The sequence below is a fragment of the Dendrobates tinctorius genome, unplaced genomic scaffold (genome assembly GCF_039654945.1).
Source record: "Dendrobates tinctorius isolate UK_male_01 unplaced genomic scaffold, ASM3965494v1 ptg000236l, whole genome shotgun sequence".
Taxonomy (NCBI): domain Eukaryota; kingdom Metazoa; phylum Chordata; class Amphibia; order Anura; family Dendrobatidae; genus Dendrobates; species Dendrobates tinctorius.
In genome coordinates, this window is record NW_027361903.1 from 5,280,315 (window position 1) to 5,305,189 (window position 24,875).

General features: G+C 47.4%; 1 protein-coding gene across 3 annotated transcripts in view; it reads left to right on the forward strand.

Annotated features, from left to right (window-relative positions):
- NRAP (nebulin related anchoring protein) overlaps positions 1-24,875 on the forward strand; it is a 188,470-nt gene that overhangs the window by 89,760 nt on the left and 73,835 nt on the right. For 2 of the 3 annotated variants that reach the window (XM_073556640.1, XM_073556642.1), the window contains 10 exons: positions 3,850-4,161; positions 6,135-6,239; positions 8,968-9,066; positions 9,387-9,491; positions 10,166-10,273; positions 11,531-11,644; positions 12,199-12,396; positions 15,721-15,825; positions 17,253-17,351; positions 17,982-18,086. In XM_073556640.1, coding sequence (XP_073412741.1) covers positions 3,850-4,161; positions 6,135-6,239; positions 8,968-9,066; positions 9,387-9,491; positions 10,166-10,273; positions 11,531-11,644; positions 12,199-12,396; positions 15,721-15,825; positions 17,253-17,351; positions 17,982-18,086 — 1,350 coding nt within the window. The remainder of the gene's footprint in view (positions 1-3,849; positions 4,162-6,134; positions 6,240-8,967; positions 9,067-9,386; positions 9,492-10,165; positions 10,274-11,530; positions 11,645-12,198; positions 12,397-15,720; positions 15,826-17,252; positions 17,352-17,981; positions 18,087-24,875) is intronic. The other variant, XM_073556641.1, reaches the window with a different exon arrangement.

Here is a 24,875-nt window from a genome sequence, read left to right on the forward strand (position 1 = left end):
CAGCTATATAAGACCCTTCTAGACTGCCAGCAAGCCGCAATAGCCGTGCACAACGTGCTGCCACCAGTCACGGTTACTTAATTCACAGTGTTAAATTAAGAGGGTCCGTGGCAAACCCCTTGAATTAGTAGCGATTATCTATCAAAGGCGTATAGTTCGAGTCTTAGAGCATAGAGACAGATCTAAATAATTATTTCATTTATTTTCCGAAAGAGGACAGTGATTACAGATAAAAGTTGCTATAAAATTGAGACATAAAATATGTACAGTACAGGTATAAAATAAAAGTGGAGAAAACAAAGAGAGTACACTCACAGTTCCATATTGTTCCTTAGGCAGACCATGCGGCTAAGGTGGGTGGAGGCGGAGCTGCACTTCTCCGCTCATCTGGGTCTTTCTAGCACGACGACTTGCGCTGTTCTGCTCTGGTTTTGTCCAGGAAATGCTTTATAGACTTGCTATGTGACATCACGGAGAAATGCATGCTGGGTTAATCCCACCTCTCTCTTTTGGATGTAGAATTACACTAGAAAACTTATACTAATCATAACTCCGTGGGGGCAGCCCGACCAGATACATATAGGGCATCATTGGTTGTGATTTGTTGAGTACAATAATTCAAGACCAAATATGCAGTAGTTCTGATACACCGTTTAGCTGGAACACATATCTCAGGTTCTGAAAGGATTACGCTTCGCCAGAACCACGGCAGCGACGCTGTGACCGCCCGGATTACAAAAATGTGATTTTCATATCTCTAGGGTATTTGGTTCTTATGGTATAGTCTCTCATAGTTTTATTCGTTTCAAACAAAGAAGTTTTTCCCGCTCTGAAGAGGAGAGAAGGAAACAAATGGTTGTAACAGCAGGGGGGTCTCCTATTACTAGTGCGAACACAGGCTGTAGAGGAGGGGGGGTGGCACTGCTCTGTGTGTGTGTGAAGGGAGGAGGGATGAAGCTGCAGAGCTAGCAGCCTGGATTGTCATATCTGCCGGATCTTTCTGGAAAGTTACAACAGAAAACATCATATTTTGTGGACAAAACCCCATACCTCACAGACATTGTACATCACAATTACTCTCATCATTACTCTCATCATTACTCCCATCATTACTCTCATCATTACTCCCATCATTACTCCCATCATTACTCTCATCATTACTCCCATCATTACTCCCATCATTACTCCCAGCATTACTCCCAGCATTACTCTCATCATTACTCTCATCATTACTCTGATCATTACTCCCATCATTACGCTCATCTTTACTCCCATCATTACGCTCATCTTTACTCCCATCATTACTCTCATCTTTACTCCCATCATTACTCTCATCTTTACTCCCATCTTTACTCTCATCTTTACTCCCATCATTACTCCCATCATTACTCCCATCATTGCTCTCATCATTACTCTCATCATTACTCTCATCACTACTCCCATCATTACTCTCATTATTACTCTCATCATTACTCTCATCATTACTCCCATCATTACTCCCATCATTACTCATCATTACTCTCATCATTGCTCTCATCATTACTCCCATCATTACTCCTATCATTACTCTCATCATTACTCTCATCATTACTCCCAGCATTACTCTCATCATTACTCCCAGCATTACTCCCATCATTACTCTCATCATTACTCCCATCATTACTCTAATCATTACTCTCATCATTACTCCCAGCATTACGCCCAGCATTGCTCCCATCATTGCTCCCATCATTACTCCCAGCATTACTCCCAGCATTACTCTCATCATTGCTCCCAGCATTACTCTCATCATTACTCCCATCATTACTCTCATCATTACTCCCAGCATTACTCCCATCATTACGCCCATCATTACTCCCATCATTGCTCTCATCATTACTCCCATCATTACTCCCATCATTACTCCCAGCATTACTCCCATCATTACTCTCATCATTACTCTCATCATTATTCTCATCATTACTCCCATCATTACTCCCATCATTGCTCTCATCATTACTCTCATCATTACTCCCATCATTACTCCCAGCATTACTCTCATCATTACTCCCATCATTACTCCCAGCATTACTCTCATCATTACTCCCAGCATTACTCTCATCATTACTCCCAGCATTACTCCCATCATTACTCTCATCATTATTCTCATCATTACTCCCATCATTACTCCCATCATTATTCTCATCATTACTCCCATCATTACTCTCATCATTACTCCCATCATTACTCCCAGCATTACTCCCATCATTACTCCCATTATTGCTCTCATCATTACTCCCATCATTACTCTCATCATTACTCCCATCATTACTCCCATCATTACTCCCATCATTACTCTCATCATTACTCTCATCATTACTCCCAGCATTACTCCCATCATTATTCTCATCATTACTCCCATCATTACTCCCATCATTGCTCTCATCATTACTCCCATCATTACTCCCATCATTACTCTCATCATTACTCCCATCATTACTCTCATCATTACTCTCATCATTACTCCCATCATTATTCTCATCATTACTCCCATCATTGCTCTCATCATTACTCTCATCATTACTCCCATCATTACTCCCATCATTACTCCCATCATTACTCTCATTACTTCCATCATTACTCCCATCATTACTCTCATCATTACTCCCATCATTACTCCCATCATTACTCTCATTACTTCCATCATTACTCCCATCATTACTCTCATCATTACTCCCATCATTACTCTCATCATTACTCTCATTACTCTCATCATTACTCTCATCATTACTCTCATCATTACTCCCAGCATTACTCTCATCATTACTCTCATCATTACTCCGATCATTACTCCGATCATTACTCCCATCATTACGCTCATCTTTACTCCCATCATTACTCTCATCTTTACTCCCATCATTACTCTCATCTTTACTCCCATCTTTACTCTCATCTTTACTCCCATCATTACTCCCATCATTACTCCCATCATTGCTCTCATCATTACTCTCATCATTACTCTCATCACTACTCCCATCATTACTCTCATTATTACTCCCATCATTACTCCCATCATTACTATCATCATTACTCCCTTCATTACTCCCATCATTACTCATCATTACTCTCATCATTGCTCTCATCATTACTCCCATCATTACTCCTATCATTGCTCTCATCATTACTCCGATCATTACTCCCATCACTACTCTCATCATTACTCTATCATTACTCCCATCATTACTCCCATCATTACTCTCATCATTACTCTCATCATTAGCCCCAGGGATACCTTAGTCTTAATGAAACTTGCAACGGGCAAGTCACCAAGCCAATATATTTGAATGGTTATCAGATTGGTGAAGGTCTAGATCTATGAATGATTTGTGGCGCTCCAGTTGGCATCACCAAGGCCTTGGGGGCTTCTGCTGTTGCCCAGCCTTGTCTTCCTGGAGTTGGTGCCTATTAATTTTAGAGGGTACCCAGGATTCCTCTCCATTATATAGAGATTTTCTAGAAGATATCATGTAAATCCCAGGAGTAAGTCTGGATAAGGGGGATCTACAATGGGTGATGGGGTATCTAAACTGGACCCTCTATTTCACAGGCGGACATATGGGGCCCAAGAGGTCAGGGGGCCACAAGCACCTCCAAAGCAGCGTCTGTCACAGACGCATTATTGGACAGCAGAGGGCCCGTATTCTGCTCTTGCCCAGGGGCCTCCTCTGTCAGTGTCCGCCTACTCTAATTTCATGGAGGACCTCCCATTTTCCATCCAGGGTCCTCTGGTATCTTCTCCAGGTCTGCAGACATCCTGACAAGGTTTCCTACTCATTGTACTCACACTTTTCTCACTTGTCCCATCCACAGATCAAGTATAAGGAAGGATACGAGAAGACGAAAGGGAAGATGATCGGCGTCCACCGCGCAGAAGAAGACTCCAGGATTTCCCACTCTCTCCAGATGACCAAAATGCAGAGCGATCTCGAGTACAGGAAAGGGTTTGAGGACTCGAAGACACGCTATAATGTGTCCATGGACATGCTAGATATGGCGCACGCCACCATGGCACAAGCCTTGGCCACCCAACAAGGTTACAGGACGATCCTCCACCGATACAGCGCCCTGCCGACCGACATGAAGGTTCAATGGGCAAAGAAGGCCTACGACCTACAGAGTGATGTACGTACAACCAGTGATCGGGGGATAAAGGGGTCCCGCACCGGGCAAACACAGCTTATTGGAGTGAGCCCCCTATGGGGAGAAATTGGCTGGTGGTCTATGGCTCCAGGGGCTTCTGGAGAAATTGGCTGGTGGTCTATGGCTCCAGGGGCTTCTACATTTCTCCTCGCCGTCCTCGGGCCAGTAGAGTTATCCACTCAGATCGGAGTCAGACGGTCGGGTCGTTGCTGCATGTGCGCCCTTGTTTTCTCCAGTGTCTCCTGTTTTAGGCTCCTTTTACGTTGCACAGATTTTCAGTTTGTTTTCTCTGTTCGCCATTGTGGGCTTTCTAATCCAGATGTTTGCGGCCGATTCGTTATTTGCGACTCCTCTTCTTCCAAAACTTTCTTTTTTTTATTTTTCGTCTCCGCAGCCGAATTGTTTTATTGTGAGATGAGTTATAGTTTATAATGACTCCATTTATTTTACTGTATAATCGACAGCGGGTAAAAAAAATCCAAGTGCATCAACGTGGAAAATAATGACTCCCGCCATTGTTTTTTAGCTTTGTCATTACAGCGTTCATTGTGCAGATAGAATGAGCAACAATGTGATTCCGCCCAGTCGGCCCGATGCCGCGATGCCAAACTGGAATAGATTTCATTATTCAAGTAGTGGAAAAAATTCTCAGATTTGCTCAAAAATATTTGGTTTGTGTCCCCATTTTGAGATCAGAAATGTTCTCTTTTCCGTCGGCAGTGCGGTGTGAGGGCTCGGTGACGGTGTTTGCGCGTTTTGATTCCTTTTTATTGCATTTTTGGGGTGGAATTTCACTGACTGGAAAATCCCAATTCTGACATTTCCATTTTTTCCTTTGCAGAGTTAATTACATGGAAGGAATATTTTAATATTTTCTTAATTCTGTCAATTATGCATGCAGAAAATCCAAATATATATATTTTATTTATTTTTACACTTTGCTATTTACATTTGAAGAAAGGGACGGGGAGAGTTGATTTTAATATTATATATATTTTTTTCTTACATTCTTAAATTTTTAATTACGGTAGTTCCTTAATGTTATTTGATCACCGATGTAACACTCTGCATTAGAATTTATCTCTGCTGTGAAAAAGACGATCTCTTCTGAAGCCCAAGCACGGGCGGATCTTCATAAGTGATGGCAATCTATGCCCCGCGATCGCGTCACACAGAGTTCCGACGGCGATCAGAATTGATTTCCGCTATCTTCAAGACTTTTACATGTTTGACAATATTGTTTTTTTTTTTTTTATAAATCACAGCATTTGCTTGACTGCTGGCAATACACAGTACAAGACCAACATGAAGTTTCTTGTTCCTTTTGTATCTTTTTTTCATCTCCTTTGTGTATCCAGTGTCACAGGGCTGAAAGGGCGGCATTATCCCAGCTGCACCCTGCTTCTCCTCAGTGCTGCAGGCCCCTCGCTCTGCTCCATTCTGTGTGTTTGCTGATAAGAGATGGAAAGATCTCAATCTGATTTTTTCCATGGACGAGGTCACCATGAGCCACTGTGTGACCAGTATTCATTACTAGTTACAAACTCCACATTTCATTGGTGGCTCACCATCTCACTCTCCCCCTTCGTGCATAGCAGAGCTGAGCAGTGCTACCACACGGCTGTCAGGGCAGTGACGATGCAGTGAGAGGGTCTGGGGGAGGATATTAGATAGTAATGCAGCCTACGACAGTGGGATCTTCGGGATAACATAGCTGAGCTGTGCTGCACCCCGGCTGTCAGGTTGTATCACACAGGATCATTAGCTGCATCTGAGCACGCTCCACCATCAGCGTGAGAACTACTGGAGGATGGGTCCGGTGGTAACAGAGGGTAAAGGGACCCTAGGGGGCCTCAATATGGGATTAGGCACATGATTAATTTTGTATGTACAGTAAACTGAGGTCACATTATGACTTTAGGAATAAATCTCTACGTGTCTTTATCTCCTTCCAGAACCAGTATAGATCGGATCTGAAGTGGATGAGGGGGGTGGGATGGATCACCGAGGGATCACTGGATGTACTGCAGGCAAAGAAAGCATCTGAGCTGATAAGTGAGGTCAGTATGGGGGATCCTGGACCTGTAACTCCGCAGCATGCAGTGCGGCAGATTCATCACCGGTGCCCCAGGAATGGTGCAAAGCTTTCACTATGGAGCCGATCACGGGGGGAAACACTTCTCCTCATCTTCCTCACATCTGTTTATATGACAGCAATGTAACAAGTTTCACAAGTTTCTTTTTTCCTCTTCTTTTAATTTTGCTGACAATGTTTCCATTCACTGACAGTGAGCTCAGTTCTTACTGATTCCGTGTCCTTAATCTCAGATTCCGCACATGCTGATTCCGCGTCCTTAATCTCAGACTCCGCACATGCTGATTCCGCGTCCTTAATCTCAGACAAAGCACATGTTGATTCATCATCCTTAATCTCAGTCTCCGCACCTGCTGATTCCACGTCCTTAATCTCAGTCTCCGCACCTGCTGATTACACGTCCTTAATCTCAGTCTCCGCACATGCTGATTCCACGTCCTTAATTTCAGTCTCCGCACATGCTGATTCCGCGTCCTTAATCTCAGACTCCGCACATGCTGATTCCACGTCCTTAATCTCAGACTCCGCACATGCTGATTCCATGTCCTTGATCTCAGACTCCGCACATGCTGATTCCGCGTCCTTAATCTCAGACTCTGCACATGCTGATGCCCTGTCCTTAATCTCAGACTGCGCACATGCTGATTCCGCGTCCTTAATCTCAGACTCCGCACATGCTAACGCCAAGTCCTTATTCTCAGACTCCGCACATGCTAACGCCACGTCCTTAATCTCAGACTCTGAACATGCTGATGCCGCGTCCTAAATCTCAGACTCCGCACATGCTGATTCCTGCTCCCTAATCTCAGACTCCGCACATGCTGATTCCGGCTCCCTAATCTCAGACTCCACACATGCTGATTCCGGCTCCCTAATCTCAGACTCCGCACATGCTGATTCCGGCTCCCTAATCTCAGACTCCGCACATGTTGATGCCATGTCCTTAATCTCAGACTCCGTACATGCTGATTCCGCGTCCTTAATCCCAGACTCCGCACATGCTGACGCCACATCCTTAATCTCAGACTCCGCACATGCTGACACCACGTCCTTAATCTCAGACTCTGCACATGCTGATGCCGCGTCCTTAATCTCTGACTCCGCACATGCTGATTCCGGCTCCCTAATCTCAGACTCCGCACATGCTGATTCCGGCTCCCTAATCTCAGACTCCGCACATGCTGATTCCGGCTCCCTAATCTCAGACTCCGCACATGCTGATTCCGGCTCCCTAATTTCAGACTCCGCACATGCTGATGCCATGTCCTTAATCCCAGACTCCGCACATGCTGAGTCCGCGTCCTTAATCCCAGACTCCGCACATGCTAATGCCGCGTCCTTAATCTCAGACTCTGCACATGCTGAAGCCGCGTCCTTAATCTCAGACTCTGCACATGCTGAAGCCGCGTCCTTAATCTCAGACTCTGCACATGCTGAAGCCGCGTCCTTAATCTCAGACTCCGCACATGCTAATGCCGCGTCCTTAATCTCAGACTCTGCACATGCTGAAGCCGCGTCCTTAATCTCAGACTCCGCACATGCTGATGCCGCGTCCCTAATCTCAGACTCCGCTCATGCTGATGCCGCGTCCTTAATCTCAGATTCCGCACATGCTGACTCCGCGTCCTTAATCTCAGACTCCGCACATGCTGATGCCGCGTCCTTAATCTCAGACTCCGCACATGCTGACGTCACGTCCTTAATCTCAGACTCCGCACATGCTGATGCCACGTCCTTAATCTCAGACTCCGCACATGCTGACGTCACGTCCTTAATCTCAGACTCCGCACATGCTGATGCCGCGTCCTTAATCTCAGACTCCGCACATGCTGATGTCACGTCCTTAATCTCAGACTCCGCACATGCTGACGCCACGTCCTTAATCTCAGATTCCGCACATGCTGACTCCGCGTCCTTAATCTCAGACTCCGCACATGCTGACGCCACGTCCTTAATCTCAGACTCCGCACATGCTGACGTCACGTCCTTAATCTCAGACTCCGCACATGCTGACGCCACGTCCTTAATCTCAGTCTCCGCACATGCTGATGCCGCGTCCCTAATCTCAAACTCCGCTCATGCTGATGCCGCGTCCTTAATCTCAGATTCCGCACATGCTGACGTCACGTCCTTAATCTCAGTCTCCGCACATGCTGACGCCACGTCCTTAATCTCAGACTCCGCACATGCTGACGCCACGTCCTTAATCTCAGATTCCGCACATGCTGACTCCGCGTCCTTAATCTCAGACTCCGCACATGCTGATGCCGCGTCCCTAATCTCAGATTCCGCACATGCTGACGTCACGTCCTTAATCTCAGTCTCCGCACATGCTGACGCCACGTCCTTAATCTCAGACTCCGCACATGCTGACGCCACGTCCTTAATCTCAGATTCCGCACATGCTGACTCCGCGTCCTTAATCTCAGACTCCGCACATGCTGATGCCGCGTCCCTAATCTCAGACTCCGCACATGCTGACGTCACGTCCTTAATCTCAGACTCCGCACATGCTGACGCCACGTCCTTAATCTCAGATTCCGCACATGCTGACTCCGCGTCCTTAATCTCGGACTCCGCACATGCTGATGCCGCGTCCCTAATCTCAGACTCCGCACATGCTGACGTCACGTCCTTAATCTCAGACTCCGCACATGCTGACTCATCTTTGTGTTTTCTGTCACAATTCACAGACATCGTACAGGCAGCTGCCGTCAGCGCTCAGGTTCACCAGTGTCCAGGATTCTCCGGAGATGATCCAGGCCAAGATCAGCTACAACCAGGCCGTGGACGTAAGATAGACATTTCAAATGAACCAGTCCTAGATAATTCTACATGTCATATTCTCCAGTCACACCCAGAGCTGCATTTGCAATCTTGCTATGTGTGTCCGTAGAGGCATTTAGCACAATTTTGAATGCTGCTCCGGCTGTGACTGGAGTATAGGGCATGAGATTTGCACAATGCACTGAACTAACCAAGATTATAGATTCAGCTTTAGATGTGATTGGACCATTAAAATAGTAAAAAAAACTAAATGTTTGATTTGCATTTCCAGTTTTCCAATATCATTGCCTGAGAAATGTTCATCATTCTAAATATTTGTCCACAGAGTAAATACAAGGAGCAGGGGGAGAATGTGAAGCACCGGTACACATCCACCGCCGAGCTGCCCGAACTGCTCCAGGCCAAACTCAACGCCCTGAACATCAGCGAGGTTGTTGCATATATGTGGCCACAGTGTACGGGGACATGGGCGCCATGTATGCACATCAGCCACATGATTTACAGCGGACTGACGACTCTACATGTATACAAAGTCACACAAGAAAGCTGTGTGTAGGCGGGGTTATCAGGACTCTCAGGCTTTCTGTATTAGTAAGCGAAGTTATCAGGACTCAAGGGCTTTCTCTATTAGTAGGCGGGGTTATCAGGACTCTCAGGCTTTCTCTGTTAGTAGGCGGGGTTATCAGGACTCGGGCTTTCTCTATTAGTAGGCGGGATTATCAGGACTCTCGGGCTTTCTCTATTAGTAGGCAGGGTTATCAGGACTCTCAGGCTTTCTGTATTAGTTGGCGGGGTTATCAGGACTCTCGGTCTTTCTCTATTAGTAGGTGGGATTATCTGGACTCTCAGGCTTTCTCTATTAGTAGGCGGGGTTATCAGGACTCTCATGCTCTCTATATGACATATTTTGCATCCACATAGAAGCAGTTGAATCTCTTTGCTTCCAACAATAATTGTCAGCAGCTGATTGTAAGAAAATCGATATAAAAGGTGCGGACAGTGTCCGGTGTGAATTCACTTTATATCTTGCAGTTCCTATTAAAACTTCCAGTCACTGCACATACAGACTCCAATGTATAAATGCATTAATTCTGCTTCCAACAGACGAAATACAAAGAGTCTTGGAGTCGACTACGCGACGGCGGATACAAACTGAAGCTGGACGCCATCCCATTCCAGGCTGCAAAGTCATCAGGGGAGATTATCAGCGATGTAAGGCATTTGTATCACATCCCAGTCTGTAGTGTCAGGACTGTAGTGTTATAGAGCTGGAAGTTTTCTACAGGATGTTTTGTCACCAGCCTGTGGTGTTTAGATGATCTGTAGCGTTATCATTGCCATCACTCTTGTAATGATCTCTATGGCACGATAATAACCTGACTCCACTTACAAAATGAATTGTCTGCAGAAATTCCTCACACAGCGAGCGGTGACATCAGTAAGGTGAGCAGAGTTCATCTATGAACTCCAGTCACTTCACTGACATCAGTTCTCGACACTGAAGCTGCATTCGCACACGCCGTTCACTGTCTCCTGGATACCAGGGTGAGTGGTTGCATTTTATGTGACCACTCAGCAAAGCATCTAGAAGTCCCTGAGTTGGGTTCCTCACAGGACCAAAGGATTATCGGCGGACAGGTGAGGTTTTCTTTATTTTTTTATATTTTTCTTTGGATATTAATAAATGGGTAAAAGAGGGTCGGGGAGTTTTGACTATGGGGTTAGTAATTGGTGTGTCAAATAGATGCCTCTCTATTACTAACCCCTGGGCTTGATGTCAGCTGACATTACAAAGCTGACATCAACCACAATAGTATTACCCCACTTGCCACCGCTACAGGGCAAGTGGGAAGAGTGGAGCTTAAGAGCAAGAAATGGCGCATTTAATGTTCTTAGTCTGGGAGGGGGCCAATATCCATGGCCACTTTCTAGGCTATTAATATCAGTCTGCAGCTATCTGCCTAGCCTTTGCTGGTAATTAATTATAGGGCAAACCCCAAGTTATATTTTGGCAAGGTCACCCCTTGTTAATAACCAGTAAAGGCTAAGTACACAGCTGTGAATTGATATTAATAGCCTGAAAGCTCAATGTTTATTATCCCCTTCCCAGGCTATAAACATCAGTGTCCAGCTGTTGGCTTTCCCTCAGCTGGTTAAGAGTAAGTGGGACCCCACAGCATTTTTTTATTTTATTTATTTATTAGCTAAATACATGCACAGTAAGCTGCACTGATTAGTGTATATATAACTCAATGACAGCTATCTATGTCTGTATATAAGATTGTTTTATTAATTAATAGCTTGAAATGGCATTGAAATTCACTGTGTGTAAAAGCTGAGACTCTGTGAGAAATAAATGAACAGCACTCCAACGTTTATGGCTGGGAATCTCGGCTACTTTTCATACGCAGATGTGAGCGATCCCGCAGAGTTATAATCGCCCGCCGGTGTCCATCTTTGTCTTTACAGCATAAATATAAGGAGGAGTTTGAAAAATCTAAAGGGAAAATGATCAGTCTGCATCGCCTGGAGGACGATCTGAACCTGTCCCATTCTGTACATGCCTCATCTCTGCTCAGTGAGGTAAGAGGTCAGGTGTGGGGCCCTCCCCACCATGGGGCCCCAGATTTCCTCAAGCCTACCCTTATTACAGCTGCTTATTCCAGGAAAGTCTCCTTCCCGCTATAACAGTATTATGACCCAGCTTTCCCCGTATTCAGGAGGTTGCAGGATAAGGACTGAGCAGCCAATCAGGAGTCTGGGAAAGTTGGGTGGTGATCGCTGTGGGACCTTTCATTTCAGCTAAATTAAGACTGAACTTGTGTTGTCCTGTTAGACTAGGAGAGTCTGGGGTGAATTCCTACAATCCAGGCTGTCATTCCAATGCTGTCTAGCGCCCCCCAGTGTGAGTGTGCTGCATAACAGGCACATTCTTCCCTACAGTCTTTAGCTTGCACCTCATCACTATCTCTGCTTGCTGAAAACTCATCCCGATCAGATCCTACTGACCCAATCGTATGTGCACAGTAACAAGACCTGCAGTCAATGGAACATTTCCACTCACTGACAGCAAGCAAAAGAGATATTCCATGAGAAGACTGCAGAACTGGTAATTTCATGACCTTGTGAATCCTCAGGTCCAGTACAAGAAAGGCTTCCAGGAGAGCAAGTCTCACTTCCACCTGCCCATGGACATGGTGAATTTGGTCCACGCTCGCAGGGCGCAGGCTCTGGCCAGTGACCAGGACTACAGGCATTTACTGCACCATTATACCGCATTGTCTGACGACCTCCGACTCATGTCCGCCAAAAAGGCCTACAAGCTGCAAAGTGAGGTAATGCTGCAAAGTTCGATGATATTCTCTGATCAACGGTCTGGTGAACTCTGTATCTGCCCATCTGCATGAAAGTACCGAATCCTAAGCTCCACTGATCACATAGAACAAAGGTGTCAGGAGGCGATACAAACATTGCAACATTTTACTGGATGATATTGATGATTGATGATCTCCTAGATGATGTTGATGATTGCTCTCCTGGATGATGTTGATGATTGATGGTTTCCTAGATGATGTTGATGATTGATAATCTCCTGGATTATGTTGGCGATTGATGATCTCCTAGATGATGTCGACGATTGATGATCTCCTAGATGATGTTGATGATTAATGATCTCCTGGATGATGTTGATGAATGATGATCTCCTAGATATCGATGATTGATGATCTCCTAGATGATGTTGATGATCTCCTAGATAGTGTTGATGATTGATGATCTCCTAGATGATGTTGATAATTGATGATCTCCTAGATGATGTTGATGATTTATCGTCTCCTGGATTATGTTCATAATTGATGGTCCCTGGATGTTTCCGATTGATGATCTCCTAGATGATGTTGATGATTGATGATCTCCTGGATGATGTTGATGATTGATGGTCTCCTAGATGATGTTGATGATGGATGGTCCCCTGGATGTTGATGATTGATGATCTCCTGGATGATGTTGATGATCTCCTGGATGATGTTGATGATTGATGATCTCCTAGATGATGTCGATGATTGATGATCTCCTAGATGATGTTTATGATTGATGATCTCCTGGATGATGTTGATGATTGATGGTCTCCTAGATGATGTTGATGATGGATGGTCCCCTGGATGTTGATGATTGATGATCTCCTGGATGATGTTGATGATCTCCTGGATGATGTGGATGATTGATGATCTCCTAGTTGATGTCGATGATTGATGATCTCCTCGATGATGTGGATGATTGATGATCTCCTAGATGATGTCGATAATTGATGATCTCCTAGATGATGTTGATGATTGATGATCTCCTAGATGTTGTTGATGATTGATGATCTCCTAGATGTTGTTGAAGATTGATGATCTCCTAGATGATGTTGATGATTGATGATCTCCTAGATGATGTTGATGATTAATGATCTCCTGGATGATGTTGATGAATGATGATCTCCTAGATATCGATGATTGATGATCTCCTAGATGATGTTGATGATCTCCTAGATGATGTTGATGATTGATGATCTCCTAGATGATGTTGATGATTTATCGTCTCCTGGATTATGTTCATAATTGATGGTCCCTGGATGTTTCCGATTGATGATCTCCTAGATGATGTTGATGATTGATGATCTCATGGATGATGTTGATGATTGATGGTCTCCTAGATGATGTTGATGATGGATGGTCCCCTGGATGTTGATGATTGATGATCTCCTGGATGATGTTGATGATCTCCTGGATGATGTTGATGATTGATGATCTCCTAGATGATGTCGATGATTGATGATCTCCTAGATGATGTTTATGATTGATGATCTCCTGGATGATGTTGATGATTGATGGTCTCCTAGATGATGTTGATGATGGATGGTCCCCCTGGATGTTGATGATTGATGATCTCCTGGATGATGTTGATGATCTCCTGGATGATGTGGATGATTGATGATCTCCTAGATGATGTCGATGATTGATGATCTCCTCGATGATGTGGATGATTGATGATCTCCTAGATGATGTCGATAATTGATGATCTCCCAGATGATGTTGATGATTGATGATCTCCTAGATGTTGTTGATGATTGATGATCTCCTAGATGTTGTTGAAGATTGATGATCTCCTAGATGATGTTGATGATTGATGATCTCCTAGATGATGTTGATGATTGATGATCTCCTAGATGATGTTGATGATTGATGGTCCCCTAGATTATGTTGATGATTGATGCTCTCCTGGATGATGTTGATGATTGATGATCTCCTAGATAGTGTTGATGATTGATGATCTCCTAGATGATATTGATAATTGATTATCTCCTAGATGATGTTGATGATTGATGCTCTCCTTGATGATGTTGATGATTGATGGTCTCCTGGATGATGTTTATGATTGATGATCTCCTAGATGATGTTGATGATTGATGGTCTCCTGGATGATGTTGATGATTGATGCTCTCCAGGTGATGTTGATGATTGATGATCTCCTAGATGATGTCGATAATTGATGATCTCCTAGATGATGTTGATGATTGAGGCTCTCCTGGATGATGTTGATGATCTCCTAGATAATGTTGATGATTGATGATCTCTTAGATGATATTGATGATTGATGATCTCCTAGATGATGTTGATGATTGATGCTCTCCTTGATGATGTTGATGATTGATGGTCTCCTGGATGATGATGTTGATGATTGATGCTCTCCAGATGATGTTGATTATTGATGATCTCCTAGATGATGTTGATAATTGATGATCTCCTAGATGATGTTGATGATTGATGCTTTCCTTGATGATGTTGGTGATTGATTGTCTCATGGGTGATGTTGATTGATGGTCTCCTGGATGATGTTGATGATCTCCTAGATGATATTGATGATTGATGGTCTCCTGGATGATGTTGATGATTGATGATCTCCTAGATGATGATGATGATGATGCTGATGATTGGTGAGTTCCTGGATGATGTCGATGATTGATGATCTCCTAGATGATGTTGATGATTGATGATCTCCTGGATGATGTTGATGATTGATGGTCTCCTAGATGATGTTGATAATGAATGGTCCCCCTGGATGTTGATGATTGATGATGTCCTGGATGATGTTGATGATTGATGATCTCCTGGATGATGTTGATGATTGGTGGTCTCCTGGATGATGTTGATGATTGATGGTCTCCTGGATGATGATGATGATGATGATGATGATGATGATGATGATGATGATGATGATTGGTGAGTTCCTGGATGATGTTGAAGATTGATGTTCTCCTGGATGATGTTGATGATTCATAAGCTCCTGGATGATGTTGGGGATTGATGATCTGCTGGATGTTTGAGGAGATCACTATTAATACGTATTAGTAAAGGCCTCAACATTTACTAAAGTACGAACACGGGTGGGTGAATGATCTTTCTTTGAAGGTATAACCTTTTGCCCATCTTCTGAAAAAATCAAACATGGCCGACCTTTGAAACAACGGCTTTTTTATGATAGATCGGCTAAAAGCGATAATTTCTTTTTCAGTTTTTACCCTGCGAACAATTGTTTCTGTTGAAATCATTCATGTTCCTCACTTTCTCCTGCGGTGTGTGGGGCCTTAATGGCTGATCTGCTCTTTCCCTATCTAGAACCTATACCGATCGGATCTGAACTTTATGAGAGGAGTTGGCTGCATCACCGCCGGAGCACTGGACATCGAGGAGCGTAAGAGAGCGACAGACCTGATCAGCGAGGTGAGGACATGAGACGGAACAACCTGCATTGCCGCCTCACTGGGGTTCTCCTTGTCGCCTGCAAAACATCTTCTCTCCATTTGCTTTGCATTTTAGTAAGGGAACCTGTCATGTCACAAAATCGCTATTAACCTGCTGATATGGGGCGAATGTTCAGGTTAATATAGCTATACAGCCGCCGCACTGGAAGCCAGGCTACCAAGAGGAAATGAACTTTATTCCCGTCAGTCTCCGGCTTTCAGTCATAGAGGTGCGGCCGGCGCGGCGTCAATCCCATCTTAGTGCATAAAGACCAATGGCTGCAACCGCCCGGCACTAACTGACAGCCGGCTCAGCCGTGCATTATTATATAGTAACCGATGGCTGTAACTATCCCCGGCACTAACTGACAGCCGACTCAACCGTGCATCAGTACATAGTGACCGGTGGCTGTAACCATCCCCAGCACTGACTGACAGCTGGCTCAACTGTGCATTTGGAAATAGTGAGTGGCGGCTGTAACCATCCCCAGCACTGACTGACAGCCAGCTCAGCCGTCCATCAGTACATATTGAGCTGCGGCTGTAACCGTCCCCTGCACTGACTGACAGACAGCTCAGCCGTGCATTAGTACATAGTGACCGGTGGCTGTAACCGCCCCCCAGCACTGACTGACAGCCGGCTCAGCCGTGCATTAGTACATAGTGAGTGGCAGCTGTAACTATCCCGAGTGCTGACTGACAACCGGCTCAGCCGTCCATCAGTACATAGTGACCGGTGGCTGTAACTGCCCTAGCACTGACTGACAGCCGGCTCAGCCGCCCATCAGTACATAGTGAGTGGCGACTGTAACCGTCCCCAGTGCTGACTGACAACCGGATCAGCTGTGCATCAGTATATAGTGACCGGCGGCTGTAACTGTCTCCAGCACTGACTGACAGCCGGCTCAGCCGTGCATCTGTACATAGGGAGTGGCGGCTGTAACTACCCCCAGCACTGACTGACAGCTGGCTCAGCCATGCATCATTATATAGTGAGTGGCGGCTGTAACCGCCCCCAGCACAGACTGACAGCCGGCTCAGCCGTGCATCAGTACATAGTGACCGGCGGCTGTAACTGTCCCCAGCACAGACTGACAGCCGTCTCAGCCGTGCATCAGTGCATAGTGAACAGCGGCTGTAACCGCCCCAGCACTGACTGACAGCCGGCTCAGCCGCCCATCAGTACATCGTGGGCAGCAGCTGTAACCGTCCCCAAGTAGGGGTTGCGGATCATCTAAGGCGGATGTCTCGTTATGGAAGCTGAGAGCGTTCTTGTCTCTGACGTGGTCTCAGCAGCCTCTCCTAGTCTCCTATAACCTGGGAGGTTTTGGTGCCGGAGGTTTTGGGGGGACCGCCGGCCCTTTCACACTTCTAATGTTCTGATTTTCTCTTCTCCTTTAAAAACAGAGTAAATACCGGCAACAACCGCAGCAGCTGAAATTCACTACGGTGGCCGACTCGCTGGACATCCTGCACGCCAAATTCAGCAACCGGATAACCAACGAGGTGAGTGACACATTACATCCTAGGCTGTATTTAAAGGGCCAGTGCAGCCTTTAAGTGATTGCTTTCTGAATGGCCGGGTGACTCATGTGACAGTGACCGAATGAAGGGGTCGCCGTATTCTGTGCAACTCTGCGGCGTCATCTGAACGTGGTCTGCATGGCGCCCGCGTAGTCCAAGCCTTGAGGAGACGCTGCGACTCCTCGCCCTGATTGCTCAGAGACGGTCTGATCCATACATCGTCACAGAAAACTGCTACAACTTTCCATGGTACTTTGTTTTCTGTTCCTTGTTCTTTCCAAGATCTCAACTCTTAATTTCTCACAGCTGCAGGTGTGTTACAGTGACTCAGTTCAGACCTTGTGTGATGCTAGAACCAGCAGCATAAATCTCTCCTGTGCTGGATATTTTCTGCATTGATACTTTGTAACAAAACCTCTGCTGTGTGAGGAACGAGATCCGACCCGATGTAACCTCTAACTGCAAGGGATAAAACACAGAATATAAAGTATGTACATGTAGCAGAGCTGGTTCTGTGCTCCAGTGACTACAATGGGGGTCACATACTTATGGTGAGTGTACAGGCAGCAGATTTGTGTCGGACACTCGATGATACAAAGTTCTCATATACAGCGACTGTACAAGGCGGCCGGCGAGGAAATGCTGCACCACTACACGACCGTCCTGGGGCTCCCGGAGCATCTCCGAGCCAAGCTCAAAGCGGCCAACATCAGCGACGTAAGTGCCGAGTTATCACTAAGGGTTCTTACATAGGACTGCAGGTGACATCTACTACATTATCTGTACTGAGAGAGTTATCACTGTGTCATCTATGGTGTCACATAGGGCTGCAGGTGACATCTACTACATTATCTGTACTCGGAGAGTTATCACTGTGTTATCTGTGGTGTTACATAGGACTGCAGGTGACATCTACTACATTATCTGTACTCGGAGAGTTATCACTGTGTTATCTGTGGTGTTACATAGGACTGCAGGTGACATCTACTACATTATCTGTACTCAGGGAGTTATCACTGTGTGGGAGAGAGGGTCCCCGTCGAGTGTCCGGGTCGGAACCAAGGGGACCGTCACCTGGGTTCCAGGGGAACTGTTTCCGGGGGACAGAGTTCGGGGACGGACCGTTGTGGCAGACAGATGGGCTGGGGGAGGGACCAGTATAAAGGAGGAGAGGAATTCCCGGGACGATGAGTCAGCAGAACGACACAGAAGGAGCAGGAGATCGTGGGAGCGACTGAGAGCCAGAGCGACTCACCAGAGCCAGGAAGGAGGCTAGATACAGGAGGGATACTTCCCCTGGACATCAGTGGGACGGTGCTGAGACGACCGTCCGAGAACCGCTGCCACGCGTTGACCAGCGGCCGCCGCCTTCTTCCAGCCCGCGGCTGCGGCCTACCTGCGGTCACCCGCAGCCACTGCGGTCTCGCTCCAGTTCGCGGCTGCGGCCTGTTCCCTGCCACCTGCAGCTGCCCTGTTCTCACCAGTGGCCGCGGCAAGTACAGTACCGCTGGCGGTCACCACTGTCCCGCTCCGGTCCGCAGCAGAGGCCGGGCCTCTGCTGACCGCAGACTCCCCGTCGCAGCCGTTAGCTGCGCAGGTGGCCTGTCATTCGCCACCATACATCGCTGCCGCTTGCCCCAGGCCAGGGGCTGTGGCCCACCCGTCCAAGGACTACGCCGGAGCCTGTGGGGCTCCAGTTTCATCAGCTCGCCGGAGTGCGCGAAGTCTTCGTCATCGCCTCAGCAACTGGGCCCAGCAACTACGACGCCGAAAGACCACTAACCCGATCGGCGAGGGACATCTGGACGGCTAAGTTGACTTTATAATTAAGGACCCGTAGTCGGCCATACCGCGGCCCTATAGTGACCGGCTGTTGCCGGAAGTAGTCGTGTACTACCCGCTTGTGTGTACTTGTATAGAACCCCCTGCGAGGGCAACCCGTGTTACCCCTTTTGGTGATCAGGCCGGGACTGAGGAAAGTTCCCTCTGGTCTTATAAACGTTAATATAGAAAGCACCTAACTGTCTCGCGACTCGTCACTGCATCCTGCGTACCTGCAATCACCACATTTGGCGTAGTCGGCAGGATGCAGTCTCCGAGTGCGGACAACGGGGGCCCCCGGCCCAGCATTTCTGTGGGGGCTATGCTAAGCAATCTACCCAGGTTTTCTGGCAGCAATACTATGCTGTGGAATTGGACGGAGCGAATGAGTGGGTTATTCAGGATGCATCCGCTTACCCCTGACTTAGAGGCAGAAGTGGCACTGTTGGCGTTGGACGGGGAAGCCCGGGATACCGTAATGATGAGGCCCTGGGGGCAGCGAAACACCTTCGTCAGGGTGTTACAGATCTTAGAAGAGACCTATGGGGACCCGACCGATGTGGGGGAACTGAGAACCCAGATGTTTGGACGTATGCAGAAAGAGGGGGAAACAGTGACCCAGTATATGAATGTTTTGCAGGAACTGTTTTTAGCCATTGAGAGGAAGGATGGAGTCGGCGTGGGGACCGTGGACGTAACATTACGTGACCTGTTAGTGACCGGGTTACGAGACACCCTGACAAGACAGGCTTTGCGAGAGCGGGTGCGAGTGGACCCACATCTGACCTTTTCAGAGATAGGGAAGGAGGCACGGGTTCGGGAACAGGAGCAAGCGGTGACGGTCCCCGTGGGGATGGCTCGGAGTATCGAAGCATCCGTAAGCGCCCTGAGCGAACCCCACTGGGTACAAGAGGTGAAGCGAGAGATACAGAGTATTAAAGGTGAACTGGCCGAAGCCAAGAAAGCGGCCACAAGGAGTCGGCCAGGGCCGGGTAAAGGGGGCATGAACCATCGCGGCCCCCACCCAAGTCGGTCCCCACGACCTTTCGCCTGTTGCGATTGTGGAGAATTGGGACGCTCTGCCCGAGAGTGCCCACGTTCCGGGGGAAACTCGCCCCGCTGGTCAAGAAGAGCAGAGGACCCTGATCCGTGGAGATGCCGCCCGGAACTGGAGCCCATCACACGGGGTGGAGGAAGTCACGAAGACCTGGTCGCGCGGTGCCCAGTGGTATGGGCAGAGATCGAGGGCCGTGCTGTGCGATGCCTAGTGGACATGGGATCGCAGGTTACGACCATGCCAGAGACTTATTTTCGGCAGCATTTTCCCGAAGCAGTGAGACCTCAGTGGGGGACAGTGATAAAGTTGGTAGCCGCCAACCAGCTACCAATTCCTGTCGTCGGAGTAGCCTGGATGCAGATTTCGATAAGCGGCAAATCACTCGGCCGCCGGGGAGTGGTCCTGACCGAGGGAGACACAAACAGCAAACATCCGGTTATTCTGGGTATGAACATACTATGAGAGTTCGGCAACCTCCTCCTCAACGAACCCACACAAGAGACTCTGAGCCACTGGGGTTCTTGCACGGCCCAAGGGCAGGTCTTCCAGCGGTTGGTGCGGGAGGCGCGAGTACTCCAGGAGTGCCAGGAGGGTGAGGCGCTGGGCAAGGTCATCGCACCGGCAGCCCCCCCGCTCGTGCTTCCTCCAGGGCAGATGGTGGTAGCTCTGCCGATCCGCGCCCCGATGCCACTGGAGGGCGTGGAGGTGCAGGTGGAACCATGTTACTCAGAGAGCCTGCACCCTGGCATACTGGTAGCCCGCTCCCTGGCCACGGTGCGGGAGGTGACCATCCTGGTGCGTTGTGTCAACCTGGAAGACCAAGATATCGCCCTGAAGCCCCGGGCTGAAATGGCCAAACTAGTGAGGCCTTTGGAGGAGATGCTGCCGGACCCTGCGGTCCAGTTGAAGGTGCAGCCCGAAGATCCTTGGGCAGTAACGGTACAAACCCAACAGACTGCCGTATCCTCGACCCAGAAGAAAGGTCGAGTCATCCTGGAGAGAGTGCGGGCTGAACTTTCCGGCCTAACGCCAGCCTAGCTTCTTCAAGTAGAGACACTTCTTGGACAATTTTACAGTGTCTTCGCCAGCCACGAGGACGACTACGGATGTACCACGGCCATCACGCATGTGGGATCCCCACGGCAGGAGCAGCCCCCATCCGGGAGCGATATCGGAAAATACCACCGCAGCTATACCGGGAAGTGAAAACTCTGTTAGCCCAAATGCTCCGGAAGGGGGTCATACGAGAAAGCCAAAGCCCTTGGGCGACCCCTATTGTCCTGGTTCGGAAAAAGATGGCACTTTGCGTTTTTGCGTGGATTATAGGAAGTTGAACGCCTGCACCATCAAGGATTCGTATCCCCTGCCCCGCATAGAAGAGTCTCTGTCCTCCCTAGGGAACGCGACATACTTTTCAACCCTTAACCTGGCCAGTGGGTCCTGGCAAGTGCCGATGTCGGAGGAAGACAGGGCCAAGACGGCATTCATCCCTCCCATGGGACTGTTCGAGTTCATTCAGATGCCGTTTGGGCTGGCCAACGCCCCAGGAACTTTTCAGCGGTTGATGGAGCGGTGTCTGGGAGACCTCAACTTTGAAGCCACGTTGATATACCTGGACGATTTTATCATCTATTCCGCCACGTTCGAGGACCACCTGAAGCGGTTGGGGCAGGTGCTCGGCCGGCTGCAGAAGTACGGGTTAAAGGTAAAGCCCCAGAAATGCCACCTGTTCCTCACCCAGATTGAATACCTGGGGCATACCGTCTCGGCAGAGGGCGTCCGACCATCCCTGGAAAAGGTCGCTGCCATCCAGGGGTGGCCTACCCCCGAGATGGTGAAGGATGTGTGGGCTTTCTTGGGGTTGGCCGGCTACTACCGTCGGTTCGTGAAGAATTTTGCACGCCGAGCTCGAGCTCTGCAAGACGGAAGATCCAGTGGCAGCAACCGCAAGAGGATGCGTTTCAAGATCTCAAAGCTGCTCTCTTGGACGCCCCGGTATTGGCATATGCGGATATCTCGCAACCGTTCATCCTGCATACCGACGGGAGCCTCCAGGGATTAGGAGCTGTGTTGTGACAGGTGCAGGACGGCCAGGAGAAAGTGATCGCCTACGGTAGCCGGTCGCTGCACGACTCAGAACGCAACCCGGACAATTACAGCTCCTTTAATCTCGAGCTCCTCGCGGTAGTGTGGGCAATGACGGAGCGATTCGCAGAGTACCTGGCGGGCTCCGAAGTAGTAGTGCGGACCGATAACAACCCGTTAGCCCATTTGGAGAATGCCAAACTGGGGGCCCTAGAGCAGCGGTGGGTGGCTCGGATGGCCAAATTCAATTATAAGATTATCTACAAACGGGGAGCTGAAAACGTGCACGCCGACGCGCTCTCCAGAATCTGACACACCACCCCAGGAAGAAGTCGAGACGACGAATTAGAAGCAGACGAGACGCCGTTCGCCCTCCCACCGCTGCGCTTACAGTCAACATGCAATTAGCGCCTCACCCGGGACTCCTCGGAGGGATGCTGGAACAGCCCCGCGACAAATGGATTCAGCAGCAACAGGAAGATACAGAAGTTGGACTCCTACGCCGATGGGTGGCCACCGGTAAATTGCCCACGGGCTCACAGAGACAGACTTTGACCCAAGATATGTTGCTGATGTTGCGCCAGTGGGAAAACTAGTCATCAAAAAGGGACTTTTATATCGAAAAGCCATGTCACGAACCACGTCAGCTACGATATGGCAGGTGATCGTGCCTGGAGCCCATCTCAACCAACTGGCCCGGGAAGCCCATGAGAAGGGGGCTCATTTTGGTGCTCAAAAGACTTTACAATGGTTGCAGCAGATAGCGTACCACCCACGCTTGCACGCTGCTGTAGAAGAAGTTTGTCGAACCTGGCGCCCGTGTGAGCTCGCTAAACTCCCCGCGCAACGAGCCCCGGTGCAAACTATTGTAACATCAGCCCCTCTGGAGCTTCTTACGGTGGACAAACAAGGAGAATTGGAACTACTAACACAGGAAAAGAAATATGATGTCATTGGAATCGCTGAAACTTGGTGGGACAATACACATGATTGGAATACAAGACTAGAAGGATACAACTTATTTGCAAGAAACAGACTTGATAAACGAGGAGGGGGTGTCGCATTGTATGTTAGAAATGCGTATATCTGCACAGAGATTGAAGCTTCAGAGACCGGGAGTTCTGTGGAAACTGTTTGGGTAAGAATACAAGGACAGAACAATGGAAAGGACACCATTGTAGGCATTTACTACAGGCCGCCTGTGCAAGCTGAAGATATGGATGAACTCTTTATGCATCAAATGGCCAAGTTCTCCAAAAAATATGACATAGTTGTCATGGGAGATTTCAACTATCCAGACATTTGTTGGGAATCTCTCTCAGGCAAAACTAACAGGTCAAGGAAATTCTTACCCTCTCTTGCTGACAACTTTATCTTCCAAAAGGTAAAGGAGAAAACAAGGGGAACTGCTACCTTGGATCTAATCCTTATAAACAGGGAGGAAATGGTTGAGGAGGTAAAAGTGGCTGGGACCCTAGGAGGTAGCGACCATGCTATTTTAGAATTTTGGATAACTAGAGGCGGTAGATCTGTGAAGACTCAGACGTCAAGGTTAGATTTCAGAAAGGCAGATTTTAAGGGATTCAGAAAGAGAATTGGAGGGATCCAATGGCTGGATATCCTTAAAGACAAAAATGTCCAGGAAGGATGGGAAATCTTGAAAAATGAAATTCTCAAAGCACAATTGTTAACAATTCCGAAAAGAGGGAAGAATAGGAAGCATTTAAGGAAACCAGGATGGATGAACACAGAACTTAAGCACATGCTAAAAAGGAAGCAAAAAATGTTTATAAAATGGAAAGAAGGAGGCATATCTAAAGAAGAATATAATGCTGTCTGCAGAACCTGCAAGGCACAAATCAGATTATCTAAGCTGAAAATGAATTGAGGCTTGCAAGAGATGTCAAAAGCAATAATAAAGGATTTTGGGGATATGTCAAAAGTAAAAGAAAAGTCAAAGATGCTATAGGATTTTTACAGGATGAAAATGATGAAATGGTAAGACAGGATGTTGAGAAGGCTGAACTTTTAAATTCCTATTTTGCATCTGTTTTCTCTCAGAAAGGAAATGTAACATCAACTGTTATTCACTGTCCTATTAAGGGAATAGAAGAATCCAGGATATCTATAAACAGAAAGATAGTGAGGAAACACTTAGCTAACCTAAATGTATTCAAGTCTCCAGGTCCAGATGAATTACACCCCAGAGTACTGAAGGAGATAGCAGAAGAAATTTTTGAACCCCTCTCCATAATCTTTGAAAATTCTTGGAGAACAGGAGAAGTGCCAGAAGACTGGAGAAGAGCAAATGTTGTTCCTATCTTCAAAAAGGGGAAGAAGGTGGACCCAGGCAACTATAGGCCGGTGAGTCTGACTTCTATACCAGGAAAGATCTTTGAACAAATTATTAAACAACATGTATGTCAATACCTGGATAAGAATGAAGTGATTAAACAGAGTCAGCATGGGTTTGTAACTAATAAGTCATGTCAGACTAATTTAATTTCCTTCTATGATGGTATTACTGATTGGGTGGATCAAGG